The sequence below is a fragment of the Rhinatrema bivittatum genome, chromosome 7, assembly GCF_901001135.1.
Source record: "Rhinatrema bivittatum chromosome 7, aRhiBiv1.1, whole genome shotgun sequence".
NCBI classification, from domain to species: Eukaryota; Metazoa; Chordata; class Amphibia; order Gymnophiona; family Rhinatrematidae; genus Rhinatrema; species Rhinatrema bivittatum.
The window spans coordinates 149440865-149466992 of NC_042621.1; the positions used below are offsets into that span (position 1 = coordinate 149440865).

At 46.4% G+C, this 26128-nt stretch overlaps 1 protein-coding gene across 4 annotated transcripts in view; it reads right to left on the reverse strand.

Moving 5' to 3' along the window:
• WAPL (WAPL cohesin release factor) overlaps positions 1–26128 on the reverse strand; it is a 533375-nt gene that overhangs the window by 142369 nt on the left and 364878 nt on the right. For all 4 annotated transcript variants that reach the window (XM_029609312.1, XM_029609314.1, XM_029609311.1 and 1 more), the window contains exon 10: positions 24725–24836. In XM_029609312.1, the coding sequence (XP_029465172.1) occupies positions 24725–24836 (112 nt within the window). The remainder of the gene's footprint in view (positions 1–24724; positions 24837–26128) is intronic.

Sequence of the window (26128 nt, forward strand, 5' to 3'; positions counted from 1 at the left end):
AGGATGGAGAAGAATTGACCCCTGAAGCAGGACCTTTTTGGTTCGAAACGTGATCACCTCGGGATTTTAACTCTGATCCCGATTAAAAGCTAAGTATTAAGCTGGTTTTCGCTTTACTAATATATGCTTTTCGTCCCGTGGCAAAATAATTTTTGAAGGGATTACAACCTGTGAAGAGAATATAAATTTTGAGAGACTCTAAACGATACATTAAATAAATGATACATTAAAGTAATGTGACCGATCCTAAATGGGGTCTGATTGTTTTACAGATCCCTTCGGTATTGGTCCTACAAAACTTGTCTTCTAAATGACTTTTAGACATGATGTGTGGTAATTAGATCAATTGAAACCTTATCACATTGGTGTGTATGCGTACTTTTGGTTTCTGGATATTAGGGTTTATTGTTTTTGCTGTTAAAACTGTTCCATGTAAATCTCATGTTGCTGTTAAAATTGTTCCATGTAAACAGATGATATGCAAATGAATGTCAGTATAAAAAAAACTTGAAAATAAATAAAACACTCACCAAAAAATATTAGGCTAATAATTATTAATTAGTCACAAGCTATGCCTTACTTATGCAATCTAATGGTCTTTTTAGAATTAAACAACCGCTAGTTATTACTGGTTTCATCTAATTTATGTTTACAGCTTGTTTATGCTTTGCCTTTTAGCCCAGTTTATGATATGCTGTCTTAAGTCATCACTGCAATACATAAAGGGATAGCAGAGTTACTTACCTGTAACAGGTGTTCTCAGAGGATAGCAAGATGTTAGTCCTCACACATGTACGACATCATCTGATGGTGTCCGGCATGGAAAAAACTTATGTCAAAGTTTCTGGAACTTTGACTGAGCCTCTCTGGCCATGTTCACTCATGCAAGATACCATGCACCCACGTGAGTTCCCCTCAGTCTTGTAACACAGAATTCTAGATAAAATAAAAGAAGAAAACCCACGAGGTGAAACCCAACTCTGCGGGATGGCAGGCGGATTTTGTGAGGACTGCCATCCTCGGAGAACCCTGTTTCAGGTAAGCAACTCTGCTTTCTGAGACGGCAAGTAAAATGGTACTCCTCACATGAGTAAATCCCTAGCTACAGGCAGCACCCAAACAGAAGAGGGGACAGCCTGAAGAGAAATAACAGGCCCTACGCGGGAACAGAGTTGGGTTCTATATCTCAAACAAGTTCTGAAGGACAGACTGGCCAAACCTGCTGTCGGTTTGGCGGTTCCTATCCAAAAAATAATAAGATGTGAATGAGCAGACAATACTTCACATTGCAGCTCTGCAGATCTCCTCCATGAGGACTGCACTTGAGTGGGCCACAGACGATGCCATGGTTCAAATGGTGTAACCCTTGACATGACCCCCAAAGATTCAATTCCACCTGGGCATAACAGAAAGAAATGCAGTCTGCTAACCAACTGGAAAGTATCTGCTTGGCAATGGCAATCTCAACCTGACCAAATGAAACAAAGTTGGATGGACTGTCTATGGACTTTTGTCCACATCAGATAGAAGGCTAAGGCTCTTTAGCGATCCAAACTGTGCAGGGCTAGTTTGCATGGGTGCAAATGGGGCCTGGGAAAAAATGTTGGAAAGATGATGGACCGGTTAAGATGGCAGTCCGAAACCACCTCAAGCAGGAACATAGGATGTATACGCAAGACCACCCTATTATGGAAAAACTTAGTGCGAGGTAAATAAGTCACTAAGACCTGGAGTTCACTGACCCTGCACGCTGAAGTTTCACCATCACAAATATGACCTTCCAGGTCAGATATTTCAATCACAGGGGTAGTGGCACAAAGGGAGCATTCATCATCTGAGCTAAAACCATGCTGAGGTCCCAAGACATAGGAGGTCTTATGGGAAGCTTCAACTGAAGCAGACCTCGCTTGAACCGTGCTATAGGCTTTACAGAGATGAGCTTACCCTCTACACCATGGTGATATGCACCAATCGCACTCAGGTGAACCCTAACAGAGTTGGTCTTCAGGCCAGCTTCCAAAAGCTGCAGATGGTAGTCAAGTAGATTTTGTGGAGAGCAGGAGAAAGGATCTAAGGTCTTTTGCTCACACCACACAGAAAATCTCCAAGAGTGGCCCTCTCAGAGCCTTGACCTCAATTCAATCGAAAATCTGTGGCATGATGTGAAAACTGCTGTCTAACCCTTCCCAAACAAATTGATAGAGCTTGAATTGTTTTTTTAAAGAAGGTCTAATACTGACAAATCTAGATATGTAAAGCTGGCAAAGACCTAGCCCAACACTCACAGCTGTAATTGCTGCCAAAGGTGCTTCTACCAAGTACTGGCTCAGAGGGGTGGAAACATAATCAAGATGGGTGGAAACATCCAACTGTAGGATTTCAGTTTTATTGTTTGTATATGTATATGCTTTGTTCCCCAATAAAACATTTTGGGTCTGCAATGCATGGAATATGTTTGAGTGGAAAAAAACTCCACATTTAAATGTATACAAGTCTGATGCAGGCACTGGGATTATGGCCTTTAGGGACAGGAGCCTCTGCAAAGTAACCTCTAGGGCCATCCTCTTGATGGGCGAACAAGGAGATTCCACGAACCTGTCCGGCGGGAGTCGAAGAAAATCCAGGTAATACCCTTCTCAGATGATGGCGAGGACCCACTGATCCGAGGTAATCTCGACCCACCTTCGGTAGAAGAGGGATAGCCTGCCCCTATGGCTGCTACCCCAGGATGGGTCGGCTGATTGTCATTGTGGGGTACGGCCAGGACCCGAACCCGAGCCGGTTCCCCGCTTGTTGTGCTTAGGCCGAAAGGACTGGTTCCTGGCCTGCGAACGAGATGCTTGGTAGCGAGACCTGTAAGGGTTGAAGCGCTGAGAGGTTCTACCTCTGGATGGTCTAGGAAAGGGGTGCTGGGTCCTCCTCGTCTGGTCTTCTGGTAGATGGGGTAATGAGGAGGCGCCCCATTTATTGGCCAGTTTCTCAAGGTCGCTGCCGAACAGGAGGGATCCCTCAAAGGGCATTCTCGTGAGGCGTGTCTTGGAGGAGGAGTCGGCCGACCAATTACATAGCCAGAGCTGTCTCCTGACCACCACTGAGGATGACACTCCTTTGGCTGCTGTACGGACTAAGTCGGAGGCTGCATCAGTGAGGAACGAGAGAGCTGATTCCATTTCTTCTCTCGGGGTGTTGTTCCTAGCCTGTGATAAACAGGAACGTGTCACCATGGTGCAGCAGGTCGCAATTCGTAGGGACATGGCTGCCACCTCAAAGGCTTGTTTCAGAATGGTGTCCATGCGCCGGTCATGTGTATCCTTAAGGGCTGTCTCCCCCTCCACCGGAATAGTGGTGCGCTTCACAATTGCGCTAACTATGGCGTCTACCTGGGGGACGCCAGCTTCTCCTTGGTCACCGGGTCTAAGGGGTACATGCCAGCCAAGGCCCGACCCCCTTTGAATGAGGCCTCCGGCGTATTCCATTCCAGATCGATTAACTGCTGAGCTACTTGTAGGAGGGGAAAATGGTGAGACGTTTGGCGCAGGCCCTCTAACAGGGGTTCTCATTCTAGGTTCCTCAGGGGCATCGCGGCCCGGAATAGCCAGCTCCGACAGGCATTGAGAGATCAGGCCTGGGAGATCCCCTTTCAAAAAGAAGCGCCTCATGGTCAGATATGGTTCAACCCCCGAGGGCAGTTCTCCCTCCTCGGGGGACTCGTCGTCTTCCTCAGGGCAATCTGAATCCCCATAAGTGGGGGTTCCGGGTGGCGCGGGGCTGTGCCTAGGCCTTGAGGGTCCAGGGGCCGGGTCATCCGGTACGTATGGACCCGCTCGGGGAGCAGCCTGCATTGTGACAAAGGCATGAATCCCCTTGAATAATTCCACCCAGGAGAGCGAAGCAGGATCTGGTCTGAGGGGTACCAGGTCCCTCGGGATCCCCGGCTGCTCACTGCTGCCTGCTAGGTCCGGGGTGTTCCCTAAGGAACTGGCAAGAACACTGGGCTGCGACCGGTCCTGACCCGGAACTCCCAGGGCCTCTTCACATTGGGCACATAGGGAGTCTGCTTCCTCGCTCTGTGTGGCTCTGAGGTTGCATGTTGAGCAGAGGTTTATGCCTGATGCTGGAGGGGCCAGCTCCGCTGACGCATGGGCTCTCTGACGCTCCATGTGTGCCTGGCGTATCAGCGGGCGCCTATGAACGCACGCCTACCAACGTGCGCCTAACAATGTGCGCCTAACAGCATGTGCCTACCTATCACGCGGTGACAAACCAGGCAGGAAAATGGCGACCTCCGTGGCGTATTGCCACATAGGCAGACTCTGCGAATCCTCGCTTCCTCGGAGACCAACAAGTAAAGATGTACGCCTTACCTTGTCTTCGGCGCTTCCCGGTTGCGACCCGGGCGGTCTCCGGCTGCGGGGGGAGAGGGTGAGTACAGTCACCGCCGCACTCAAGGAAGTGCACCCGCTGCCTCTGGGCCGCGCCCGAACTAGTCTCGCTCGGGGGCCAAGTCCACGCCGGGACCGAGGCTGCCTCTATGCCGCGCCCGAGCCCTTCTCACTCGGGGGCTAGGTTCCTGCCGCGATCCGGCCACCAGACCGAGGCCCTTACCTCCGAGGGACCACGGAAATCGCCTCAAGAAACTCAACTGGGGGAGGGACCGACTGGTATCACCGCAGGAGTGCGGGGCTAGTCTTCAGGTAGGTTTCTTCTATGAATTTAGTTGTGTAGAATTTGGAAACACGCTCAGCGAGCGTGAGGTAGCTCCAAACTGCTTTGGAGACGGAAATTACTGAATTGCTACACTTCCTGTGGGGGTATATGTACCCGTGCTGACGTCAGATCAGTCTCCAACTGCTAGCACGAGCACACTATACCCACTTGTTTTGAGTCTATCTGCTACACGCTAGGAAATAGGATGTGAATGTGTGAACTGAATGCCACATCACAGCCTTGCAGATTTCCTCTTTGGAGAATGATATCAGGTAGGCCACAGAAACTGCCATGATCCTAACACTATGAGCCTTGACACATCCATCAGTATTGTCTGGGCACAACAGGAAGAGATGCAATCTATCCAATTAGAAAGGGTGCACTTGGCAATGGCAGTTTCAGATTTGTTGGGGGTCAAAACAAACAAAAAGCTGGATGGGCTTTCTAAGAGTTTCAGTCTGCTCCAGATAGAAGGCTAAGGCTCTTTTGCAATCCAGACTTTGAAAGGCTCACTGACCCTTGTGGACATATGACCTAAGAATGTTGGAAGGATGATTAGCCACTTAAGGTGAAAGTCCATTACTACTTAGGCAGGAACTTAGGATGTGTGCACAGGACTACTCTATTATAAAGAATCTTAGTTTAAGGTGAATAAGTCACTAGGATCTGAAGCTCACTGACTCTGAATGGCAAAGTGACCTCACCAAAAATATGACTTTATGGCTCAAAGGGAGATTTCATCACTTGGCAAATAACATGATGAGGTCCCAAGACACATCAGGAGACTTGATAGGAGCCCTTATGTGAAGCAAGCCCCACACAAATCAGACAAAGGCTGTAAGGAGATGGGTTTACCTTCTACATGGTGGTGATGAACACCAATTCTACTGAGATGTACCTTAATGGAATTAGTCTTCACAATGAACCATGAAAGATGTAAAAAGTATTAAAGAAGATTTTGTATGGGAAAAGAAAGAGTATAAGGCCTTTCTCTCACATCAGAAGGCAACTATGGTCAACAACAAACCTTGTCCGTTGTAAAAAAATCAGTAGAACTAGGGGGTCACGATTTGAAACTCCAGGGAGGAAGACTCAGAACCAATGTCAGGAAGTATTTCTTCACCGAGAGGGTGACGGATCCTGGAATGCCCTTCCGGAGGGAGTGGTAAAGACTAAAACTGTGAAGGATTTCAAAGGGGCATGGGATAAACACTGTGGATCCATAAAGGCTAAAAGATGGGAATGAAGAGCCATGGGGGTGGCTTGCTGGAGTGGAGGCTACTATCTGGTAATTACTACCCTTACACAAAGCGCCTTCACACGGTAAATGCAATTCCAACAGTGCTCTCTGCTTCAACGGCAGGGGGAAATGTGGAAAAGAGGATTTGCATTCAGACAACAACCAACAGGGACTGAACCACACAGTCTGGGTAAACAAATAAGTATGGGGGTAGCTTGCTTAAGGCAGCGGTTACTACCCTAAACCAATTAAGCCTGATACATCACTTTGAATGCATATACAACGTTGCTCTCTGCTTCAATGGCAGGGAGAAACGTGGAAAAGAGGATTTACATTCAGACAACATCCAACAAGGCATGGATCTATGCAGTCTGCGTAAACAAGCTTCGGGGTAACTTGCTTGATACGGCGGTTACTACCCGTAACCATTAAGCCTTATGTTCACCTTTGATGGAACTCCAACATTACTCTCTGCATCAATGGCAGGGGGTGGCATGAAATGTGAATCAAAAAGTTACCAACAAGGGCCCTGAACTTGATGGTCGGTGAAACAGGTAAGTATGGGAAAATAAGTGTGGGAGCTTGCTGGGCAGACTGGATGGGCCGATTGGTCTTTTTCTGCTGTCATTTCTAGGTTTAAAAATGATTTCCTTGACAAATCTGTTCTGGGGACCATAAATATTTGAGAACTTCTCAGATAGGTTAAGGCAATTCAGTGCTATCCTTTCAACATGCAGGCTATAAGGGCTAAGGATCAGAATTTGGGATGACACAATGTTCCCTGATTCTGAGTGATGAGAGTTGGAAAATTTCCCAACTTGATTAGTTTCATGAAATTTAACACTTGGCATGGAAATGAAATCTGCCTCAGCCAAGAGGGAGCTACAAGGAACATAATTCCTCAGTTTCTATTGAGTTATAGCAAGGTTTTTGCCACTGAAAGAGAAGCATCCTCTCCTAATCCAGGGAAAATGCATTTGAGGTTAATCTGTCTTGAGTCCCTCTCCTGGAGTAGAAGTCCTAAGAATTTCTTTTTGGGGAAGACAGACATATCCACCATAGGTTTTCTCCATTCACAGAAAATCTGATTTACAACTCCTCTGTTCGGGGACCATTTGTGAAGATTCAGAATTTGATTCAATCTATCCACTAGGATATTCTCATTTGCTCTGTATGTGGCCTTTAGGACTATCCTTTGTGAGATGGCTCAGTTCCACATTTAGGCTGCTTCCTGACACAAGAAGTACAAATCTGTTTCTCACTGTTTGTTCATGTAGAACATTGCTGCCCAACTGTCTGAATGAGGAAAATTTTGTTGGCCAACTGTTCTCTGAAAGCCATTAGAGTGTAGCATATTTGCCCATAGCTATAGGAAAATTATCTGACAAAGCTCTTCTTGAGCAGACCAAAGGTACTGGGTGTACAGTCTGTCTACATGAGCTCCCTAATCCAGGCTGGACACATTTGTAATTAGGATAATTTGATGTGGCAGAATTTGGAAGATTTCTTTGGCCAGATCTGAATCAGTCATCAGTACAGGGCTCTTAACCTGAGTGATCTAATACTCTCAAAGATTGAGTGGCTTGAGTTTTCTGTGGACATAGGGTCCACAAGACTTATCTCATGTGGAGATGTGCCAGTGGTGTTATATGTACTGTTGATGCTATATGACAACATGCCCCCATGCTGATGTCTGCTGACCCCATTCTATTTCTTCTGCTGCAAATGATCCTTTATTGCTCAAGAAAAGCTTTTACATGAGTTATACTTATTAGAGCTCCTATAAATTTCAATTGAGATGACAAATTTAAATGGGATTTGGGATAATGAAGAATCTTAGTAACACCAGCACCTTGATGTTTTTGTCTGTTTCTATGTGTTCTTGACCACTCAATCCTTCAGACAAGGAAATATATGCACCCTAATTCTGCATAGATATGCCACCACTCTCTTAAGACATTTTGTGAACACAGGTGGCACTTATGCTAGACCAAACCAGCAGTATGAAATACCAGATGGGTTTTCCCAACAAATCTGAGATTTCCTGTGACTTGGAAATCTCTCTATGTGATTGTAAGCATTCATTAAATATAAGGTACATAGCTAGTCCTCCCTTTCTATCGGGTCTATCCAGTACCGAGCGGTAGGAAGAGCTGCGTTAGTGCCTACGGCACCCGTGGTTGCCGCACGCACAGTGCAGCTCACCTACCGCTCGATCCTGAACACTAATTTTATGCAAATGTAAACTGCGTCCGAAATGCCTTAGGCCCGCGCAACCCATTTTACTGGATAGAGCGCCTATACAGTATCCTGGGTGCGCGGGCCTAAGGCTTCACGCCACGCTGGTATCTGTCATTTCAAATGTCATTTGAAATGACAGATACCAGGAAGTTGCTTCGCCGCTATCAGTGTCTGTTCTCCCCTCCTCCCGGAGCAGGGCGCGAAAAGCAGCCTTGTTCCGGGAGGAGGGGAGAATAGACACTGACATCGGCGAAGCAAAAAAAAACCAAAAGCAATTTTGGTTTTTTTTTTTCAAAAGCGACAATTTTGTTTTTTTTCCAAAAGCGACTTACTTTTGGGATCTGTCAAGATCCCAAAAGTAAGTCGCTTTTGGACGCCTGCACAACTTACTATTCTGAAGCCATCAGCAGGAACACATTGCGATCGTAGCTCCTCCCGACGAAGACGAAGATGGCCGCCTGCACAGGGGGAAGCGTACAATTGGCCGCTCAAGACGTGGCGTCACATCCCGTGACGCCAAACGTCGTGACGTCACGTCTTCAGCGGCCAATTGTACGCTTCCCCCCGTGCAGGTGGCCATCTTTGTCTTCGTCGGGAGGAGCTACGATCGCAATGTGTGTTTCTGCTGATGGCTTCAGAATAGTAAGTTGTGCAGGCGTCCAAAAGCGACTTACTTTTGGGATCTTGACAGGTCCCAAAAGTAAGTCGCTTTTGGAAAAAAAAACAAAATTGTCGCTTTTGAAAAAAAAAAACCCCAAAATTGCTTTGGTTTTTTTTTTGCTTCGCCGCTGTGTCTCTCCTTCTCCTTCTCCCGGAGCAAGGCTGCTTTTCGCGCCCTGCTCCGGGAGGAGGAGAGCCACAGCGCGAAGCAAAAAAAAAAAAACCAAAATTGCTTTTGGTTTTTTTTTCTTCGCCGTTGCAGTCTCCGTGGCAGCCCCAGTCCGGACATCGGAGGGGGGCTGCAACGTTTTTTTTCGCTTTTTTTTTTGGCTTTGGGAGCAGGGGAGAGGACTGGGGCTGCCACGGAGACCGGCACCCATGATCGCGGCCGGGGCAGGTGAGCGGGGGCTGGGGGAAAGCTTGCCACCTACCCTTACCCCTGCCTCTACCGCAGGGGTCAGGGTAGGCGGTAAGTTTGCAGGTTAAACGCGCGACAAAACGGCAGGGAAAACTAGCGATAGTCGGGGCGCGGGTTACGGGATGCTAGGGAATAGCTAATTCACTCGTTTGCATGCAATATACATGCCGCGTGCGGAAGGGGTTGCCCGGGGAATTTAGGACGCGGTAGGAGTAGGTTAAAGGGGATTCGGGATCGCAGGAAGGGCTAACGCGGCTGGAAAGTGAGTAAAAAGCGGCTTAGGAGCAGGGTAAACGCGGCCGCACTTTACAGGATAGACCCGTATGAAAGGAAACAAGGTGACCAGGGAAACCATCCTGACTTTTTTTTTCACACTATAAATTTGTTCATAGTAAAAGAAAAGGATGGGATGGAGTTTCCTGTTTTCTTTGTAATCAGGAAATATTTGGTATAAAATCCCCATCTTCTTTCCTCAGTTGAACAGGTTTGACTGCATTGGCCTCTAAGAAAGAATTCCTTTTGTATCAGTTCCTCATGTTGATAAGCAGACCAAAAGCTTCTCAGATGGCAATTTGGTGAGGTTTCAAAAAGATGTAATCTGTATGTAATACTGATTATACTGAGAAATCAAGTGTTCAAGATCATACTAGGCCAATGGTTTACAGTAAAACCTCAGCCTTCCCCTGACAAGAAGGTTCTCTAGCACAGTTAATGGGATCCTGGCTATGCTCTCTTGGATGCAGTCAAAACTCTACCCCAGGTTTTGGTTTGATGCAAGTTGTGGATTTTGGGTTTTCTGTTATCTGGGATGAAAGTGAGGGGCCAGAAGGTACCATTTCCTTGGAAGACAGAAAAGTCTCCTCGGCACCACACTCAAATCCCTCCCTTATTGAGGATGGTGGGTGTGAAGTGGAATTGGAAAGTATTTGAAGTGTAGCACAGTAGTCTAATTTGAACAACCACTTGTTTTACCTTATCCCTAAAGAGATTCTTGCCATTACATGGCACATCAGTGAGCTTTTCCTGGGGATTTTGTCTAAGGCACAAAGCCACGAGAGTTTGCGGGCACCAATCCCTGCTAAAGAGATTCTCAAAGCCATCTCAAAAACACAGTAAGTCGATAGGACCATTCATTTTCCATGCTCTATATCCCTGTCTTCTGACTCGAGGGCATCACACATCTTGGAAGGTAAATGCTCTGATGTTCTCTTCACCTTTTCAGTATGCTTCACATATACTGGCTCATGTACAGCTGATAAGATGCTATGCAATCATTTAGCATAGTATCCTTATAAATCTCTCCCTGAAGCTGTTCAAGGGTATGAGAATCCTTACCTGTAGGCTCACAAGAGTATATTCTAGAGGTTTAGGCCTTTTGAAAGCAGATTAGACCACAACTGATGGATGAGGCAACTGTTGCTTCTCAATTCCAGGAGCCTTCTAGATTTAGTATACTGCATCTGCCTTATTTAATGGTGAGACAGAGATGGGGGTCTCTCACATTCTCATCTTGGTCTCCTGCAAGATTTTGTGGATGGGTACCACCACAATCTCCTTTGTGGTATCCTTTGGATAATAGCAAGCATTTTTGCTCTGGATTCTTCCTTCTTTTGTTTATTAAATGAAATGGTCTATGCCATTCTCTTTACAAAATTGGAGAAGGAGAGGTTCTCCAGGGAAGACTTCTTTTCTGTAAAGAGGAGTTTGATGAGAAAATTGTTGACTTTTCAGAGTAGTTCTCATATCCATACGCATAACCCCAGGAATATTCAAGACTAAGCCAGAATCAAAAGTTGGCAATTTGGTCTGAGTTTTCATCTGGATAAAAGACAAGCCTTCGGTGAGGGTACCGATGAACTTATGTGCCTTGGAGAAGCATCTTGATGCACTGGAAATTGATACCAGTGTGGTGGTCCTTGATGCTTTTGCATCTTCAGGAACCGGCAAAAGAGTCCTTCTGCCAGATGCAATAAGAGTTTTCAGCAGGAATTGGACCCCAGAGTTTGCAAGGCCACCAATTATGATGCTACTAACCTGCTTGTCCGCAGAGAAATTTTTTTTTCACAGAGTGGGTAGATGGGTCCAACAGCCTCCCAGGGTAGGTGGTGAAAGTTAAAATGTTGAAGTGGTTTAAAAGGGCATGGGATATGCACAGAAGAATTCTTGGTTGCTAAAGGTAAAGAATTAAGAGAAACCATGACCCAGCAACACATATTTAAGGGTTTAAAGCACTGTACTTGACTGATTCAACAATGGATTTGGAGGCTGCTAGAATGAATTGCAAAATAATTATGAAATATTGAATGACCTAATAAAAAAAACTAAGCAATCATGTGGCCACAACTGTCTGGCAAGCTAGAGTTGTAATATCAATTAGCAGGCTGTAAACTCTGTGCAAGGGATCTAGGGAGGCTGCTCAGGCAATGACCATGCTAGCATTGACACCTATTAGATTATATATAGAGAGTTTTTGTGGTTAGACATGGGGAAGGTGGGCTGCTGGAATGAAAAATGGAGATCTTGTAAGCTCATTTTCTAAATATGATGATCTAAAAATGAGGAAAATAAAGTTTATTTTTAAAGGATAAATTACTGTTTACCTGATAATTTCCTTTTCCTTAATGAAGACAGGTTAATCCACGACTAGCAGGCGGAAACAGAGCAAAGCTGACGTCACGCTATATATATACCCCTGTACTAACATCAGCTCACCAGTATTCTCTGCAAAAGCCAACCTTGGACAACTAAACAATACATGATCATAACTATTAAACAACCATTCAAGCACTCAGTTAACAGCAAACCATTGAGCTCAGACAAGAAGTGTAGTATTTAGGGACTGGATTTGACACTTACCAGTAATCCCCGGAAACACAGCCATTCAGGAGGACAAAAGAACCATCATCCGGCAGCCAAGGGCAGGAAGGTGAATTAACATGTCTTCATTAAAGAAAGGAAAATAATCAGGTAAGTAATAATTTTTCCTCTCTTAGCATTCAGACAGTTTAACCCACAACCAGTGGGATGTAGCAAAGATAATGCTAAACAGAATGGGAGGCTGCCCACAGTCCAATCAACACCACACATGTGAAGGCTGCATCTTCCCAGGCCTGCAAATCCAGGTGGTAATGCCTGGAAAAGATATCTAAGGAGGACTATGTTGCAACTCAGTAAATCTCGATGGGAGACAACAATCTAATCTCTGCCCATGACACTGCCTGAGCCCTAGTGGAATGAGCTCTTCCCTGACTAGGCCACAGCTGCTCAGCAACCACATACATGGTCATGATAACTTCCTTAATTCAGCAGGCTATTGTAGTCCACGACACCAGCTCACCCTGCTTATCCACTCCATGGAGTATAAACAGCATCCAACCTCCAAATATTTCATGATATGCCGCTTAACATGCAAGGCTGATTGATTCAAGTGAAAATCCAAGACCAGTTCTGGAAAAAAAGATGGAACAGTTCGCAGCTGGATTGCTCCCGGAGACACTCGCAGGAACGGTTCCCAGCAAGACAGAGCCTGCAGTTCGTAGACTCTATGCGCAGAACACCGTTCTCAAAGCAAGCAACCTCAAGAAGAGGCTATGTAGTGGTCGAAAGGTGGGGGTCCACCAGAAAATCCAGAACAGTTTAAGACTCCACAAGGGCACCGGCAACTGCAAAGGGGTGGGGGGGGGATGAAGATGCTTTACTCCTTTCAAGAACCGTGCCACATCTTGATGGGCCAACAAGGGTTCACCTCGGAAACAAGCAAAAGCCGCCACCTGTACTTTCAAGGAATTAAGGGCCAAGCCCTTAATCAACCCACCCTGCAAAAAATCCAAAGTAAGTGGGATCTTAGCCGAACGAGGATGAGCATCTCATTCTTCACACCATGCCTCATACTCGACAAACCTGAACATAAGCTAAGGAAGTGGAGAACTTTTGCACTCGAAGCAAGGTGGAATCACAGCAATGGAATATCAATGCTTCAGCAACCGAGCCCTCTCAAGGGCCATACCCATAAGACAAAACTGAGTTGGATCTTCATGAAGAAAAGGCTACTGTCATAGCAGATCCCTGTGGACTGGTAATCAGAGAGGAGAGTCCACCAGGAGCCTGTGCACATCTGCATACCACAGCCTCCTGGGCCAATCTGGCACCCCCAGAAGCACCAACCCCACATGTCTCACAATTCTCTGAATCATTCTGCCCAACGCGAGCTTATAGAAGCTTGCCTTCTGGCCACTCCTGCACAAGGGCATCGATGCCCAAAGACTTCAGATCTTTCCTGTGACTGAAGAAGTGAGGAACCTTTCCACTGTGTGATGTTGCCAGCAAATCTAGAAACGGAAGGCCCCAGCAGCCCACTATGAGCTGGAATGCTTCGTTTGACAATTCCCATTCTCCAGGATCTAGACTGTCTACTAAGAAAGTTGGCTCATACATTGTCTTTTCCTGCAATGTGTGAGGCTGAGATCTCTTGAAGATGTATTTCCGCTCATTCCATGAGTTGGGCTATTTTCTGCGGTACTTGCTGGCTCTTTGTTTCTCCCTGGCGATTGATGTAAGCCACAGCTGTCACACTATCCGACATCACTACAAGCATGCCAATTGAATGGCACAGGCTTCAAGCCAACTGATACTCCAAAAAGAGTCCTCTGTAATTCTGCGCTGTCACCACCTGACAGTGAGCCCCCACAACCCTAGAGGCTCGCATCTGACGCAAGTACTAGCCAGTTCTGTGTTCATGGGGGAACACCCTTCCGTAGATGATCCACTTGTAACTACCACTGCAGTTGGATGCTGATCTCCACTGGTAACTGAAGTTGTATCGAGTAATCCTGAGACTGTTGCCTCCAATGTGCAAGCAGTGTGTGCTTAAGAGGACGCATATGTGCCCTTGCCCATGGAACCACTTGTAGGGTGGTTGCCATCAACCCAAGCACCTGTAGATAAGACCACATCATTGGGCATATTGTTTCTGTCAATGGTTGCACCTGCGCCATTAATTTCTGAATGAGGATCTCTGGCAGGAACACCCTGCCTTGCTTCGTGTCGAAATAGACAGACCCTGATATACTCCAGTGTCTGGGATGGCTGCAGATTGCTGTTGGCCAAGTTCACCACAACCTAATTCCTGTTACAAGGAGATCACCTTTCATGAGGGCTGAAGACTCTTTCATGCTCTTGTCCCAAATTAGTCAATCATCTAAGTACAGGTGGGCCAGAATGCCATCATTTCTCAACACTACCGCTACCACCACCACCATGACCTTGGAGAAGGTTCTGGATGCGGTGGCCAAACCGAAGAGTAGCACTCAAAACTAATAATGTGACCTCAAAACAGAGGCGGAGGGGAAAATACAGATGCACCTCTGACAAATCCAGAGACATAATAAATGCCCCCAACCGTACTGCCATTATCACAGAGTGTAAAGTTTCCATGCAGAAACGAGTCACTCGCAAATGACAGATGATTCCCTTGAGATCCAGAATGGGGCGAAAGGAAACCTTTTTGGTTACAACGAAATAAATGGAATATTGGTCCGTATTTTCTTGTGACATGGGCACTGGGATCATAGCCCACAAGCTGAAAAGCCTTGACAAAGTACACTCTACTGCCTGTCTCTTCTATGGAGAGCTGCAGGGAGCACCATAAAAACGTCCCAAGGAACAAGAAATTCCAGAGCATAGCCGTCTCTTATCAACCTCCAGAAACCACTGGTCTGACATGATCTCGACCCACCTCCGATAAAAGACAGGCGAACCCCTTATCTCCTGATCCCGGGGGATGGGTCGGCAGACCCTCATTGGGGGGTGGGGGGTCGGGAGGCACTGCTGCTTGAGCCCATGCCCCGTCTGGGCTGCCTGAGACGAAGGACTGAGACCTACTTAAAGGCTGGGCCCTCTCAGAAGCCGCTCCTCTGTAGGGTCAAAAATGTTTGAAACCCTAGCATTACCTCTTGGGCCAAATGAGCACAGCACCTACTTTTTATCCTCTGGTAACCGAGGAACCGGGAAGTAACCCCACTTATTGGCCATTTTTTCCAACTCATTTCCAAACAAGAGTGATCTTTTAAAAGGCAATTTTGTAAGATTAGACTTTGAAAGTGTATCGGCCAACCAATTCCTCAGCCATAGCTAATGCCTGGCCGCTATCACCAAAGCCACTCCTCTGTCAGAAGTGCGGACCAAGGTCACAGCTCGCAAGTGCCAAAAAGGCAGCTGCCGGTCCCATCACTACCCTGGAATTGAAATCAGACTTGACTTCCTGATAGAGAAGCAAGCAAGAATGAGCTACCAGGGAGCAGCAAGAAAAGTTAATTGCCACCACCTCAAAGGCTTGCTTAAGGATAGCCTCAGTTCTCTTATCCTGTACATCCTTCAATGCTGCTCCTCATTCTACAGAAATATTTGTCCGCTTGGTGATGGCAAACATCAGCGCATCCACTTTTGGAAGGTGCAACTGCTCTCTCGCTGCTGGATCCAGGAGGTACAGTGCTTCCAAGGCTCGCTGCTCTTTAATATCAGCTTCTGGGGTGCCCATTCAAGATCAATCAGTTCTTGAATAGCATCCATAATGGGGCAGAAACATGATGCTTTACACAAAGAAACTAAAATGGGATTATTCTTTGGCTCAAGCATGGACTCAGCACCCAACACCGCCAGCATCTTCAGTATCTGGGAGATAAGAGCTGGCAACTCATCACTATGAAAGAAACACAACATTGTTCTATACAACTCCAACCCCAGAAGAGTTTCCTCATCCCCCTGGGAGTAAGTATCCCCTTCATCATCCATACCATCTTGGTCCCTATCAGAGTGACCTGCAGCAGGTCTAGATGTACTCAAGACGCTTACCCACGGCACCAGGCATGTGGGGATCTGCAGTCTGCCATCCTAAAGTCTTAGGTTTGGTCAGCTCTGCCGACTGTGTCTGAAGAAAGGACTGCAGTCCTTGAAAATATTCCAATCCAAAATCCGGGGGCATAGTCTCTGTGTCCAGTGAGTTGCCTTCCCCTGCTGACAAACTAGTAAGAGGAACCCCAAAACCAGGTAAAACCTCTGACAGGTCCCCTTCCAGTCCTATTCCCTCATCATGTTGGGAAGGGCCAGACTCAGCAAAATCAGCTGGAGACAACTCTCCCTCAGCCTCTAAGCAGCACTGAAACAAGTTAGAGAGGACACCAGGCTGATGCTTGAATATGGCAAGCAGCACAAAGGGTAAAGCGTTTAGGCTTCTTTGCTACCGGCACCATGGATAAACAAACACTAGGAGCATGCTCCCAAAGATGACTAACAATTATGTGCCCAACTGCGCGTCTGCACAAGCGAGCCTGGACAGGCTGCACAAAAACAAGTTCTGTCCAATAAGCGCACACTATGGACATTCAAAATGTAGGCGCCCAATATATAGTCCAGGTAGGCGATCACCTGAGTGTCCACCTGGGCGTGTAAGCGTGAACAGATGTCAGACACTGTTTGTGGCAGACTTGCGTGTAGAAAAAAGCACGCAAATGCCACCACAGCCTACCACGCAAAGCCTGAGAGCAGGGCCTAGCCAAAAGGCTGCTCAACCCACCAAGCTGCCACGACTCCTCAAGCTCCCCCCCAGCAGGAACAGACATCAGATTCACATGCTGAGGCTCGGAGATCAGAAGGGGAATGGAATCCCTAAATTATCTCCCCCCCCTTTTTTTTTTTTTTTTTTTTTTTTAATTATTTACTCTTTACCTGAGGTCAGCCTGTCCTGGCCGAGTATAGAGTTGGTCTCTAGCTGCAGGGAGAAAGGACAAAGGTCTTCACCGCCGTGCTCAGCTTCCTGTACCCGCTAGCCTCTCAGCTATTTCGCTCTCTACAGTTAAGTCCATGCCAAAAAACCAGCTACCAGACCGAGGCACTCTACTGAGTGAGGGATTCGCAGGTATCTCTCCCTCTCACACAGGTACCTTCTTTCTGACTGCTTCCACTGTTCTCAAAGCCGGGGCTCAAGGCTTGGATTGAGTTCCCTTGTGCTCAGCCCTCCAATCGGGAGCGCTCCTCCCCTCCACCACGAGGCTGCTAACCCCTCCACCACTGGAACATGTCAGACAAGCTACAGGATCTGCATTTAAAATCTCTCACTCTCACACAGGCGTCGCGTGCCTGCGCCGCGAGCCCAAGGAGCTTGCCCCTTGGTGCGCCCCTCAGTGTGCCCATTGTCGTCCGCCCCAGAACTGACGGCAAGATCTGCTTAGACCGACCGGACGCCTCGCAAACCTGACACACTCTTCCTAACTGTAATTATACTGGCATGCTATGCTCATACGCATTCCATGATAAGCTGTGCTACTGTCTCACACTGCATTATATTGTATCATTTGCATTGCACTGCACTGCATTGTACCAGCCTGCTAACTTTGCTAATTTCTCCTCCCTGCTCCTCACCACACCCCCCTCCTTACACCCCCTGGCCATCCAGGCCCTATTCTAATCTGCCATTCCCCCTCACTTGGCCTCCAATTTCCCCTCACATCCCATCCCCCATATACATCACCCATCACATAGAACACCTCGCTTCCTTCTTGTGGACCCCCCAGCACAGCACAAACCCCTCCTGCCTATCCTTCTCTCTCCATTAACACAAATACTAGGGACTCACCACTTTATCCCTAGTCCTCTTTAATGCACAGTCCCTCTCCAAAAAAGACACACATCCTAGATGACTCCTCCTAGACTGCAAACCTGATATCTGTGCAGTCACAGAAACCTGGCTCAAGGATACCGACACTGTAATCCTAAACCAACTCCCCACCCAATCCTATGACATATTCTCCATTCCTAGACCCAGAAAAAAAGGTGGAGGCATCCTCCTAGCCGCCAAAAAGAACCTCATGCTCAAACCACTGAACATCAATACCCCACCCAAATACAAAATTGGTCTGTTTAAATCCCCTGAACTCCAAATCTGCCTTGTCTATTCCCCCCGGGCCTTCTGGAACGCAACCCCTCCCCCCTTTTAGAAGTTATATCCGACATTAACTTTGAAAAACCCGCCATTCTACTAGGAGATTTCAATATCCACGTGGACTCCACACCACTCTCCCCCTCATGTGAAACATTCCTTGCTGCCCTTCAGGCCATAGGCTTCACTCAAATCATCTCCGCCCCCACACATAAAGCTAAGCACACCCTAGACCTTATTTTCATTAACTCCTGCATCCATGCACCATCCTCCGACTGTACTCCAGTTCCCTGGTCAGACCACTCACTCATCGAGACTCAGCTCACTATAAACTCCCCCACCTCCTGCAACCATCCTCAAAATAACTTCTCCTTCAGAAAATCCTGCCCCTCTGAGGAGCTTACCTCCACACTTACCGAATCCTTAACCAAACTAGACTGCTCTTCCCCCGAAGCTGCCCTCAGTTCGTGGAGCAACCTCACCCTCGACATAGTTTTTGGCTATGTCCTCTCATAACTCGCAAGCAACACCCTACACCCTCAAACAAAAAACCATGGTACACCGCAGAATTGCACCAAATGAAACACAACCTCAGACTGAAAGAGAGAATCTGGCGTAAAGACCCAACCCAGTAGCACGCCACCTCTTACAAATCCTCCCTACGCACCTGCCGCATCCTAATTCAAAAAACCAAACGTGACCACTACGCCGCCAAAATACATCATTACATGTACAATCCCAAAGCCCTTTTCTCATGTTGCTTCCCTCACCAAATCTACCCCCCCCTCCCATTGCTGACAATGAAGCCAAAACAAAATGTGAGGAACTCGCCCTCTTTTTCCATAACAAAACAACAAACATCCTCCTCAGATTCACCCTCACACCCCCCGCCCCATGTCTCCTAACTACCTCACCACTCCCAACACCACACTAGACTCTATCAACCTCACATTCTCCAAGGAAATCAAGTCTATCCTCAAAAAAATCAAGCCAGCTTCACACCCCTCTGATACTATCCCCACTAAAACCCTTCTAACAATTCCCAACACCATTGCCAAACCCCTAGCAGACATCATTAACTCTTCCCTCTCCACTGGTACAGTCCCTGATTCCTTAAAACACGCAGTTGTCAAACCCCTGATCAAAAAACCTTCTCTAGACCCCAAAGATCTGGCCAACTACCGATCCGTTTCAAATCTCCCTCATCGCCAAAATCATGGAAAAGGTGGTGAACTCCCAACTCATGGACTACCTCGAAGACATCATCCTTCACCCCTCTCAATTTGGCTTTCGCAGGAACTTGAGCACCAAAACACTACTACTCTCCCTCACTGATGCCCTCCTCACGGGCCTTGAACAAGGTCATAGCTTCATCATTGCCTTCCTTGACATATCCGCGGCCTTCGACACGATTAGCCACAACCAGCTCATCTCCCGTCTAATCGACATTGGCATCTCCGGCACAGCTCTCCTCTGGTTCAAATCCTACCTGGCTAACAGACACTTCTCAGTCAAACTAGGCAACTCAGAATCCACACACTTCCCCCTCACACAAGGAGCCCCCCCCCCCCAAGGCTCCTCCCTCTCCTCCACACTATTTAACATTTACCTCCCACCACTCACTATTGGAACTCTGCCTCAAATTCTACCTCTATGCAGATGATGTTCAAATCATCATACCAATACAAGAATCCCTATCCCCACGCTAAAATATTGGGAGAAATGCCTCACATCCATTAATTCCCTACTCACCAATTTACACCTTGCCCTTAATTCCTCAAAAACTGAACTCCTCCTCATCCACAACCACCAAACTCACAAACTCCCATCTCCCAACGACCCTGCTGCCAGTACCTTCGCCTCACAGCTTCCAGTACGAAACCTAGGTGTTCTAATTGATCCACACCGAAACCTAAAAAAACACATCAACTCCGTCCTAAAAGAAGGCTTTTATAAGCTCAACGTCTTAAAAAAGCTCAAACCCCTACTCCATACTCACGGCCTCAAAACAGTCATCCAAACCACCTTAGTTTCCAAACTGGACTACTGCAACTCACTGTACCTAGGCCTCCCCTACTCCTCTATTAAACCCCTTCAAATGTTACAGAACGCCACCGCCAGAATAATCATGAATGCACGCAAATCAGACCACATAACCCCCCTCCTAAAAGACCTCCACTGGCTCCCCATCCCATCACCTATCCTATTCAAGACCCTCACCATCATACACAAATCCATCCACAAAAGCAACTCCTCCTGGGCTCAGCGAACCCTCCAGATTCACACACTCCTCCCGTCCAACCAGAACAAACCGTAAAGGTAACCTACACATCCCACTCCTCAAAAAAACCCGCCTCACATCAACAAGGGACCATGCCCTATCAATAGCAGGCCCCACTCACTGGAATGCTCTACTGACAAACCTCCGCCTTGAGCCCTGCCCATACAAATTCAGGAAAATGTTGAAAACTTGGCTTTTCCCCCAAGCATTTCCTGACTAGTTCCCTTTAACCACTGCCACCTTCACCTCCTCACCTTGCAATTAACCCTCACCACCCTAAGCACTATGTTAATATGTAAATATCTTTAACCCTTTAGTTTCAATTTTCAGGCTCACATATAGAGCACCCTTCTAGCTGCAGCACCTTTGTTGCAACTTGTTACTCTTGTTGCTCCCCTTTCCCCCCTCCCTGTTTTTTGTATTTTCCACCTTTTTGATCAGATGTAAACCGATATGATGTGCCCTCTAATGTCGGTATAAAAAAAGCTGTTAAATAAAATAAATAAATAAATATCACCGCAGGAAAACTCGAATGAGGGAGGGACCATAAGTTATCACAACAGGAGAGTGGAGCAAACTAATTTCCTTCTTTTCTCCTTCTAAAATTTTTTTTTTGTTTTGTTTTTAAGAATCTCCAGTAGGGAGATGCACATCCACCATCTGTTGGAGACAGCAAACACTGGTGGGCTGATGTCAGTGCATACCTCTGTATAGTAGGAATGAGCTGTCAAAAAAAATGTCATTTCCTTTATCAGTTTGTTTTAGTGTGCATTAAATCCCATTTGGTGGACACTGATTTTTTTTTCGTAGGCATTAAAAAATTAGTGCACATTAATCAAAATAAAGAAATCAAATGAACACATATCCCTACTGAACAGGTCACTGGGGAGATCTTATCTAGAATAGTGTGTCCCATCCTGAAGGCTGTGCCTCCAAATGGACAAACAGGATGGACGCACTCCAGAGAAAGCTACCAAAATGGTGCAGGGTCTACACCCAAAGTTCTCTGACATGAGACTTGAAAATCCAAATATGTATAACTTAGATGAGAGAAGAGAGATGATATGAGAGACACATTTAAATACATCAATGGTATCAATGCACATGCAGTAAAAAAATGCTCTTAAATAAAAGGCTCCAAGGGAATAGATTCAGGAGCAATATCGGGAATTTTTTCCTTATGAAAGGGTGTTAGATGTATGGAAGGACCTCCCAGGAAACGTTGTGAAGAGAAGCAGTGACAGAATTCAAGAAAGCATGAGATAAGCAGAGGATTCCTAGCTGTGAAGTGAGAAGAAAGCCAAAAATCAACTGGAATTTATAGCAGTGCACCAGGAATGAAACTGAGCAGACTGGATGGAACTTAAGGTCCTTATCTGCGGTCATATTATGTACCTCTATGAAAGTGGTAGGAACAGTTAAGGGCTTCTGTTTCGCTTTGTTTTTCTTAGCTGATTTTTTTTTTTTTTTTTATAAAGAAAAACTTGTCAAAAAACAGCCAGAGTTGGTAGTTGCACAATGTGATCACTAAGAAGTTTGTTGAAAACTCTTACTCTAGAGCAGGGGTCAGGAACCTTTTTGGCTGAGAGAGCCATAAACGCCACATATTTTAAAATGTAATTCCATGAGAGCCATACAATATGTTTAAAACTAAATACAAGTAAATGTGTGCATTTTATGTAAGATCACACTTTTAAAGTACAATAAGTCTCTGAAAATATTACACCAGGCCTTAAGACACCAATACATCTCCTATTAGGAAAACGGACCAAGTCAGGCTGCTATAGAGTCCTACACAGAAACTACACGCCAGCAGAAAACCTCACCTGAATCACGTGCTGTCCCTCACCTAACATAAAATAAAGAGACCAAAACGCATAACAAGAAGCATGCAGAAAAAAATGAATTGGAAACTGCAACAAGCCAGAGTCTCTGTATGCAGTGTAACAAAGGAAAAAAGAAACATCACCCATCCTTATAAAACAAATCAAGAAATATAAAATCATCAGCAGTAAAACTGTACTAACAAAAATAACATATTTCGAAACAGCTGAGTGGAATATCCAATAATTAAAAACTCATATAAAACATTTCCAGATACCAACAAAATATTTCAAAAATAGCAGACACAAAGACCCAGTAATGAAAAATAATAAGGATACAAAAATTTTTTTTCTCTGCATACCTGGGAACGTTTGATATCCAGGTGTCCTGAGATTGTTCTGAATTAGCAGGAGGTGGGGTGGTTTGCTTGGAACTTTCTCCTCTCTCAGTCACATTCCAGTGCTCTCTCTCACACTGGCTCTCAATGACACACCTATACACACATGCTCTCAGTACTCACATATACACATGTTTTTTCTCTCTCACTTATATAGGCTCTTAATTACACATTTACACACATGCTGTCTATCTTTTCACGCTTACACACACACACACACAGGCTTTCAATCACACACATACATGCTGTCTTTTTCTCTCACACAGACTCTCATTCACATGCTTACAAACATGTCCTCTCTTTCTCTCATTTACACACAGGCTCTCAATCACATACTCACCTGCTCCATCACCTAAACCAGCTCTCAATCACACACAGACACACATGATCTCTCTCTCTCATTTAAACACAGGCTCTCAATCACATACTCACATGCTCCATCACCTAAACCAGCTCTCAATCACACACAGACACACATGATCTCTTACTTATACACACAGGCTCTTAATCATACATACACATGATTTCTCTCACACACAAAGGATCTCAATCATACACACATACTCTTTCACACAAACAGGTTTTCAATCACAAACTTACACATACAGGTTCCCAATGGTAAACTTACATTCATGCTCTCTCTCTCTCTCACAGGCAGGCTCTCAATCACACACATACTCTCTTTCACATGTACAGGCTCTCAATCATTCACATACATGCAATCTCTCACTCACTCACACACACAGCCCCCCCCCCCCCCCGCGGCCTGGAAGAGGAAGTGGAGAGTATTGGGTGCCTGCGCGGCAAGAAGAGGCCACGCTAGTGCGCTCGGCATCGGCCCGAAGAAAAGAAGACTGCAGCGCGGCTCGGAGGAAAACGAAGAGCTTCAACCGCGGGCGATGAGACGCCGCCTCCGAGAGGGCTGAAAATGAAGAGGTTAGTGTTGGGAGGAGGCTGCTGCTGCCGCGAGTTCCTGGGGTGGGGGTGCGGGAGAGAGAGAGAGAGTGAATGAGCGAGCAAATGCTTGCTCGCTCATTCACTCTCTCTCTCCCCCACCCCAGGAACTCGCGGCAGCAGCAGCCTCCTCCCAACGCTAACCTCTTCATTTTCAGCCCTCGCGGAGGCGGAGTCCCATCGGCCGCGGCTGAACCTCTTCATTTTCCTCCGAGCCGCGCTGCAGTCTTCTTTTCTTCGGGCCGATGCAGAGCGCACTAGCGTGGCCTCTTCTTGCTGCGCAAGCACCCGATACTCTCCACTTCCTCTTCCGGGCCTCGGGGGTGGGGGGGCAGGAAGAAGAGAGCACGCCGGTGCCGCTGACTCCAGCTGTCCTGTCGCGTTCCGCCCGGGCGGAGGAGGACCAGGGAGCAGCTGGGTCAGCTGGAAAGTGTGGCGACACTTGTCTGCGAGCCAGATGCAGCCCTCAAAAGAGCCATATCTGGCTCGCGAGCCATGGGTTCCCGACCCCTGCTCTAGAGCCTAACTAGGTAACAGAAAGCTGCCTAAGAGAACTTTTAAGATGATATATGAGCTTTTCTTCCCTTTGTGAAGAGACTGTAGAAAAGGCAAAGAAGGTTAATGCAGTAACATCCAGAACTCCAGCAAAATTGATATTCATGTAGGGAATGAAGTGTTATATAATTATGAAATATTACCTGGAATACTACACATAACATTAGCACTCCTTACACTATGCACAATAGCCAATTATAAATACTAATTTTCAAACTGCTATATTATGATTGTGGTAATTCTGAGTCAAGACTGCTAGATTTCATGAACAATATGAAATACAAAGTAACACATGCCCAATAAATACTCCAGAGTTAAAGAGAGAGGGAGTTGCATTTTGGAGCCAGAAAGCTTAAACCTTACATAATGCTCAGCAACAAGCCAACACTCAAAAATGGAGAGAGCAAAAGGTAACAGAAAGAGAATAAAACAAACTACAGCAATACCAAATTTTGAAAAAGGGCATTAAAACATCCAATAGGGAAAAATAGCAAATAACTAAATAGTCAGTATACCTTTATCTACAATATGATCAAGACCACCCAAAAGTCGTAGTTCTTCTTTGAACCAGTCTCCCGCTCGTTTTGAGGTGAGAGATAGTAATGTTTCCATTGCTAAATGCCCAGTCTGAAAAATATAAAGTAATATTAATCAATTGTACTGACATTAATCTGACTGTATATCATATTTAAAAGGAACTTTAAATACTGCATGGAAAGGAAAGGGTACGGGAAGTATGGAATGTCCTTCCAGAGGGGTGAAGACAAGAACAATAATGGAATTCAAAAGGGTGTGGGATAAAACTGGATGATCCATAGTTGCTAGAGAATGCAAAAGCAAGTTTTCTTGCCGTAAATGTTTTCTGTAGATAGCAGAATTAATCCTTACATGTAGCTAATGTCAACTGGTGGCACTGGAACAGTCTCTCCAAGCTAGTAGAGCTTAGAGCTCTATTGAGCAGCATGTGCAGAACTTACCACGCAGGCATTGTTTCATGAGTCTCCTCAGTCTATACCAGAGCTAAGCTAGCTATGTAGTTAACTCTCCAGGGAGGCAGGCAGGTATTCCATGGCTAATTCATTCTGCTATCTATGGAAAACAGCAAACTTGCTTTTTCCGCCCTGTCCCAAGCTGTGGGCTGCAATGGAACAATCCAGCCCTTGCTGTGGAGAGTGGACTACAGTGAGCCCAGATTTTGCTAAACTGCTTGTCCAAATTTACTGTCAGCATTTGAGAGGTTATCAAGACAGTAGTGGGATGTAAAGGCATGAAAGGAAGACAGTTGCAGCTTTGCAGGTATCTCAAATAGGTATTTCTTGAAGATGGCAACAGAAGCAGACATGGCTCTCCGTGAGCTTTCAGAGACTGTGACCTGCATTCCTGCTTAGCCACCCAATTAGACAAGGTATGCTTAGCAAATATTATTCCTAGCCTATTAGGATCATAACAGACAAATAGTTGAAGATTTTGGAATGTGACGAAGTTTGTTTCTTGTAATACGCTAAGGGGTAGATTTTCAGAGGGTTACGCGCATAACCCCCGAAAACCTACCCCAAACCCCCCCTGCGCGCACCGAACCTATCTTGCATAGGCTTCCGGCGCGCACAAAGCCCCGGGACACGCGTAAGTCCCGGGGCTTTCCTGGGGGGTGGGGGGCGTGTCGCGACCGGTGCATCATCGGGGGCGTGCCGGGGGGGGGGGGGGGATGACGTGGCTGACGCGTCATCCAGGGGCGTTCCGGGGGTGTGGCCGCGGCCTCCGGACCAGCCCCCAGACCGGAACACTGCGCACGGCAGTGTTCCGGTCTTGGAGGAGAAGTCCATTACCTGCTATTAAGTTCACTTAGAGAATAGCCACTGCCATTAGCAATGGTTACATGGATTAGACTTAGTTTTTGGGTACTTGCCAGGTTCTTATGG